Consider the following 6,412-nt stretch of genomic DNA (forward strand, 5'->3'; position numbering starts at 1 on the left):
TTTTGGGGGGAGTTTGGGGTTTTTTGGCTTTCTTTTTGTTTTCTTGGTTTTTTTACTTAATGGTCCCGCTGCTGAAGTTCTGGGCCACTTTGCCCCAGCTTTGATAAAAAGAAAGGAAGGAGAAGCCTCCTGGTAGGTTGGGTTTTTTGACGTGGTGGTGGGTCTCTGCTCCCCGCAGGACGAGCGCCCGAGGCTGGTGAAGCACTACCAGTATTTCAGCTGGCCAGACCACGGGGGGCCCAATGAACCAGGAGGGGTTCTGAGCTTTCTGGACCAAGTGAATCGGGCACAGAGAAGCATTCCGGACACGGGGCCGATCATCGTGCACTGCAGGTATGAGCCAGAGATAGCAGGTGATAAAAATCGGATGGGTGATAAAAATGTCTCTCTTCTTTTTTGTCACACCTGCAGCTGGGTCATTGTGTGAGCTAACGGGGGGCAATTAGGATATAAGGATACACTGGGGAAAATACAGCCCTCCTCCAGAGCATCCCTCGTGACCGCACAGGGGATGGCAGACCTGATCTGGAGCTGGACTCTGATCTCCTCAGGGTCAGCATTTGGCAGGGCTTATCTTAGAGCAGCCGTTCCAAACGTGCCCAGGATGGACCAGGCGTGCAGATGAGCGTGGGAGCTGAGCTGGCTAATTCTGGGGGATGTTTCCTCCTGCAATGATTTTTTTCTTTTTCTCTTTCCAGTGCTGGAATAGGGCGCACAGGCACCATCATAGTGATAGATATTCTGGTGGATATTATTCACCGGCAAGGTATGTCTCCCTGTCTCTCTCGTGGCTTTCCCTGGTTGCTTTGCTCTCGCCACTTCTGGGGTAACCCTGCCCTTGTGCAAGCCGTGGCGACGTGATCTCCAAGCACAGACACTGTTCAGCGAGATACTGAAAGCTTTCTTAAGTTAAGAAAATAATTTTTTTAACCTGATTTCTGCTCCCACTTGAGCAGGTTTGGACTGTGATATCGACATCCCCAAAACCATCCAGATGGTCCGGCGGCAGCGCTCGGGCATGGTGCAGACGGAGGCGCAGTACAAGTTCGTGTACATGGCCGTGCAGCAGTACATCGAGGCTGAGCAGAAAAGGCTGGAAGAGGAACAGGTGAGTCCCCTTTGGCTTGGCTGGAAAAACAGGGGCAGAACTTTACCTACACCAAACCCCACTTCCATCCCACCTTCTCCCTGGAACTCAAATACTGCCCTGAACGCGTGGAAATAAACCCACAGCCGCTGCTGGCATACGGGACCTTGTAAGGCTTTCTTCTCTACCAGCTTTGATGGGGGTTTTGCTATCTTTGCTTTCTCTTTCAGAGGAATAAAAGGAAGGAGCGAGACTACTTGAATATTGGCTACTCTCCGATGGAAAAAGGCAGAGCCAAGGGGCAGCCCCCATCGCCGCGAGCCCAGTCTGTGTAAGTGGAATGTCTCTCTAAGGGCTCAGAGCTTCTGCAGCGGTGGAGAACAGCTTGAGCGTAGGTCCTGGTATTTCTCCTTTGCCGGCAGCAGTGGAAGCAGCTCCCCTTGGCTGCGTGCGGCACTCCTGCATCGGTTTTGGAAAGACGAGGAGGTGACAGAACCCAGCCTTTAGGGAGCAGTGTCCCATGTCCTTGGCTCTGGAGAACATCTCTGGAGCATCTCTGCTGGAGGGTGGAACTGTGCTGCTGCTGCTAAGGGACTTTTACAGCAAAATCTGAAGGAAGATGAGAGGAGAGCAGAGGGAGGTGGATTTGCACCCATGTGCAGAGGGAGCAGGTGCTAAGTAGCAGGAGTTCCTTACATAAGCAGAGATAAAATGCCCCAAATTGTGGTTTTCCCTCTTGCCCTGAGAAATGGGGTAGCAGTGAGTGATGGAGAGGGGTAGGGACATACACCAGTTATAGAATACCAGAGCTTCTGGGCACCTTGAATTGCTGGATGGGTTTGGAAGAAGAGATGAGCCAGGCAGAAGCAGAGGTGTGGGTGTTTAAAGCGGAGGCAGAAATGCTGTTGCTGGGCTCGTCATGGGCTCAGAAGGAAAAATCCAACTGAAGAGAAGAGGGCAAAAGGGACTGAGCTGTGCAAGGCGAGCTCTACACGGCTGGTTTTGTCAGCTCCAGAGAGCCCCATGAGCTCAGCTTTGGGTGTCAAACCTGCCTTAGGGGTACTTGGGTCTGGCCTTTGGAGCAGCCCTCTCCTTCTGTTAGATTTTGGAAAATTAGAGAAATTGGGGATGAGTAAGAGGAGGAAATACCAGGAGCTGTATTCGCTGATCCTGCAGAAACTTTGCATCCGTGAAAGGCTGATGTGTGGAGGAAGGTTCAGGGCTCCATCCCCGAGCTGTATGTGAACCTAGAAGGGCTGGGGAGGGACACAGGGAGCGGGGCTGGGCATCGCCTGCTTCCTGCCGGCCACCCGCCCCTGGGAAAACATCCAGCGCAGGGAGGCTGTTCGTGACGAGGCTTTGTTTCTCGACAGGCTTGATGATGAGTTGTGTTTCTCGACAGGGTTGATGATGAGTCAGCTTCCGTCTATGAGAACCTGAACATCAAAAGCCCAAAGGTTTCAGGGATGAGTAATACGGGGCGATAAGGGCGCCGGAGGTGAGCCGTACGGAGGCTGTGCAGGTAGGAATGCTTCCCTTGACTAACCCAGCGTGTCACTGCTGGCTGGTGACGTTGCATTTGACTCAGCTCCGCTTCAGCCCCGTGTACGCAGACCTTCGGCTCTGCCTGCAGCAGGGAAGGCAGCTCTGCTTCGATTGCATTTGATGGAGCTGAAGGATGCGGCCATGGCCAGCTGCTGCTGGGAGAACTGGGAGGAACAGGGGAAACACATCGATGGCATTACCAGTGGTGGGTGGGGGGACATCTGCCTTTTGGAAGCCATCAGACTTGGAGAACAAGGCTGTGCCATGCCTGCAAACCAGTAGGAGAGGCTGCATACGCTGGGAGGGTCGCAGCTCTGTGACCTTATTGATGCGCTTCCATCCCCCGTTATAAACCACACTGTCCTTCTTTCCTTCTTGTTTTGGACTGCAGGATTTACAGTGTTTACGTCCTCCCTTTGCAAGTTCTGCAATCGCGGACAATTTGTTTTGCCCGTCTTGCCTTCCCCAAGCACCTTGGATTCAGCGAGGAACTCAGAAGCCGACTGGAAGAAGCAGAGTCTGCGCCTTAAGAACATGCCTTGACCTAACTTATTCACGAGAAGGATCTTCTCCCGTTCTCCCCTGTATCAGTAGGTTGATATTTATGTGGAAGTGCCTCTGGACTTTCTTTAGGGCATCAAGGCTCAGTTTTTTGTTTTTTGTTTTTTGTTTTTTTTAATTTAAGATTCTTATTTTTTACACACAAGTTGTTAAGAGGAATGGAAATGACTATTTGCTTAGGAGCTTTCCCAGGGTTGCCCACTTAGGGTGTTTGTAAAACGTTTGTACACTTTAATGTTTTCATTGGGTCAATAATTTCTAAGCTAGAAGTGGTTTTAGACTAAATCCTTGCTGCCTGGGAGGGTGAGCAATCGAGAGTGCTGCCTGGACCCCCAGGGGTTTGTCCCTCTGTCAGTTCTTCTTCTTGCACATCCCTTTGGCTGTCCCAGTTCTAGATTTCTATGCAACCCTGCCAGAGCACCTGAGAGCCTGCTGGCTGCTCTGCCCGGGGGTTTATAGCAGAACCGAGAGACAGAGGATGAGCATCTCCATCCTTGTGTGGGTCTGAACGTCGAGCCAAGTGAAATCCCTCCTATGATGGGTGCTGAAGAGTAGGAAAGCCGCTTGGACTGCGTGCTGTGCTTTTAGCCCCCCCTAGGATAACAGCCTAGGAGAAGGCTAAGCCTTAAGCCTAGGATACTAATCCGAGCTGAACTTGTTGAGTCGAGCCCCTCCAAGCTTGGTGCAGCTCTGCCGTTACCTTGCTGCATGACCTTTTTTTCTTCCCCCCTGCAACTCTATGACAAGGCAAGTGTTGTGTCCGCTGAGTAGGGCTGTTGTAGGAGTGTTTGTGACTTGACCAGTGCCATGACGATGGATGTGGGGAGCCTGGGCTCCCAGTGCCTGCACCCCCAGAGCCTGTGTGGGGCTGATGCTGAAGGTCCTCCCAGGTCCCTGGAACCGGCGGGACCTGCGGCAGGGTTGGGTGGCAGTGCCTGGCGTGCCGGCTCCGGGCGCTGAGCGGAAGGGGTTGAACAAAAGCACAATGACGTACCTTGGCTGCGTTTCCTGGCTGGGCTTTCTGGTCCCTTGTCGCAGGGCCAGGAGAACTGTTCATTTTTATTGCACTTTTAATAAATGTTGAATATTCTCAAGGCTTTTTTTTTTTTTCCCTTTCATTTTAAGTAGTTTGCTTTCTGGGAAAGTGGGTTGGTGCGGACACTGGGGCATCCTGACTGTCTCCCATCACCAAACGCTGCTGCTCAGGGCCCTGTTTTCATTGCTTTGAATCTTCCTTTTGACTCTACACGAGGGAGAGGTTCAGCTGTGTGTTAGCTAAACCTCCAGCCTTGGTTTCCAAGTACATGGTGAGAAGGGGAGGTGCAGAGGGACAGCCCCCACGAGGATGCTGTGACTGGGAACAGTGGGATCTGTGAGAACATCTCTGTGGCCCGTTTGCCACCGTACCAATAGATTTTTACGAGGCTGAAGGTGTTTATTTCCCCTCTCCCTGGCCCTTAGGTCTTCATCAGCGGGAGCTGAACGGTAACAAAGGTGCAATGACACACACTTGATCCCCACTATTGTCTGTTTGCTGGGCTGGGTCCCAAATGCACTTGGGGTAGACTGGGAAGTGCCTCCCCTGCCTTCAGGCTTGGCGAGTCACTTTTCCGAGAACACACTTAAACTGGTGCCGTGAGGGGCGAGCACGAGGGAACGGACAGGGTGATACAAGTGGGAATCCCAGTCAAGCCCAGTGCCTTGGGCAGGAGTTGTCATGGTGCCTGGAGCGGTTTCTGCAGCGTGTGGCCAGCGCAGATAATCCCAACACCGAAGGCGTTGCAGATAGAGCACACGCAGCAGCTTCCCACGGAAGCTTTGCATAGCAACAGACTTATTTCTACTGTTGCTTCAGCCTTTTCTATTTCGAATTGGAATTTCTGGAAAGGGAGGCTGGAAGTGTCTTTCAGCCAGCTGGGAAGAAGCAAAAAGATGAGCAGTCTCTGCAGCTTCTCATTTTTCAGGTCAAATTAGGTGAACACAGAGGGAAGCCTGGGACAACACCACCTAGATGGTAGTAAGTGAGAATTTACAGGACAAAGCTGTCCATGTGTGTAGGACTGTACAACACGGGGACGGACCAGAGTACAGACGTGATCTGGGAATGCAGCTGGACTCGGGATTGCTGAGAGAACACCTCCAGCTCCAAGTAAGAAGGGAAATGGGGAATAATTGCTACAAATTGACACCTTGCATTGTATAAAACATAATTTAATACATACACATATGGTACTCGCATACAATACTGTCTTACATCCATGTGTTCGAATAGAAAACATTTAATTGTAAGCCGCCTTCATCATGAAGACTTTTGTTAATCACTGTCAGAAGATCACTGCATTCAATAAAAAGATAGTGGAGGCAGCTGGCCTGTGTCTCAATACTGACACATTTTAAGATTAGGAGGGTAAAGCTGTCAAGAGATGGAACTACTTTTGTTTTGGCAACAGTTTGCCCCTGAGAAGTGTGAATTCCATCCCTGGAGGGGCAGAGTGATGCTGCAGTGTCCGTGTGCCGAACAGAGCTCACCCCCGCGTTCAAAATCCCTTTCCAGGTAGGGATGAGTGATTTGTAAACATCTTCTTAGCAAAAACGAGTCGAATGGCTACTCTGTTCTGTTCAGCAGCTCATCAGGGTGGTCCCCCAAGGTGGGTAGCGGTGACATCCATGGTTTGTCAGCAGGAGGCAGCAGTTACACCTCCAACATTAACACGATGGAAATGTTTCAAGTGTGTAGAATAAGGTTAATTTTCATCTGCTTATGCGACTTTGATGTGTCTTTACCCTCCCAATCCCAGCTCCTTTTAGGAATAATCATCCAGATTGCAAAAATAGCCCTTTATTCCTGGAGGGAGGGAGGGAGAGGAACAACACCCACGGTGTCCGACACCCGGTGTCCAGCCAAGCCAGCACACAGCCATGTGCCGCTTGGGGCGAACAGTCCTCGAAACCTCTCTGTTGCTCATAAGGCTCTGGTCTCCATGGAGAGTTTGGCAGCAGGATGCTGAGCCAGCTCCTTGGAGCATCCCTGGGTTGGAACCAGTTTGGTGGAGAAGTGCTTCAGCATTGCTCCTGGAGGGGGGTGGATGTGTCCCAGGGCAGGCACGGGAGTGTGGGGGTCTGTCAGCAAGCCAAGGGATGCCATCAGGGCTGTAGAGCCTGTTCCTGCCTCCCCGAGGTGCCATGGCGAGGGAGCCGACATCCCCTCCAGCCTGGTTG

The 6,412-nt window shown here is 51.6% G+C and overlaps 1 protein-coding gene across 1 annotated transcript; it reads left to right on the forward strand.

Annotated features, from left to right (window-relative positions):
- Positions 1–178: 178 nt before the first annotated feature.
- LOC104460196 (tyrosine-protein phosphatase non-receptor type 11-like) lies at positions 179–2,574 on the forward strand (the record flags this gene model as incomplete). The annotated part of the gene is made up of 5 exons (XM_010085986.1): positions 179–333; positions 699–766; positions 957–1,108; positions 1,318–1,418; positions 2,490–2,574. Coding segments are annotated over 5 exons (561 nt in total), but the record flags the coding sequence as incomplete, so codon positions are not given.
- Positions 2,575–6,412: the final 3,838 nt, after the last annotated feature.

The sequence above is a fragment of the Pterocles gutturalis genome, unplaced genomic scaffold (genome assembly GCF_000699245.1).
Source record: "Pterocles gutturalis isolate BGI_N339 unplaced genomic scaffold, ASM69924v1 scaffold39450, whole genome shotgun sequence".
Classification (NCBI taxonomy): domain Eukaryota; kingdom Metazoa; phylum Chordata; class Aves; order Pterocliformes; family Pteroclidae; genus Pterocles; species Pterocles gutturalis.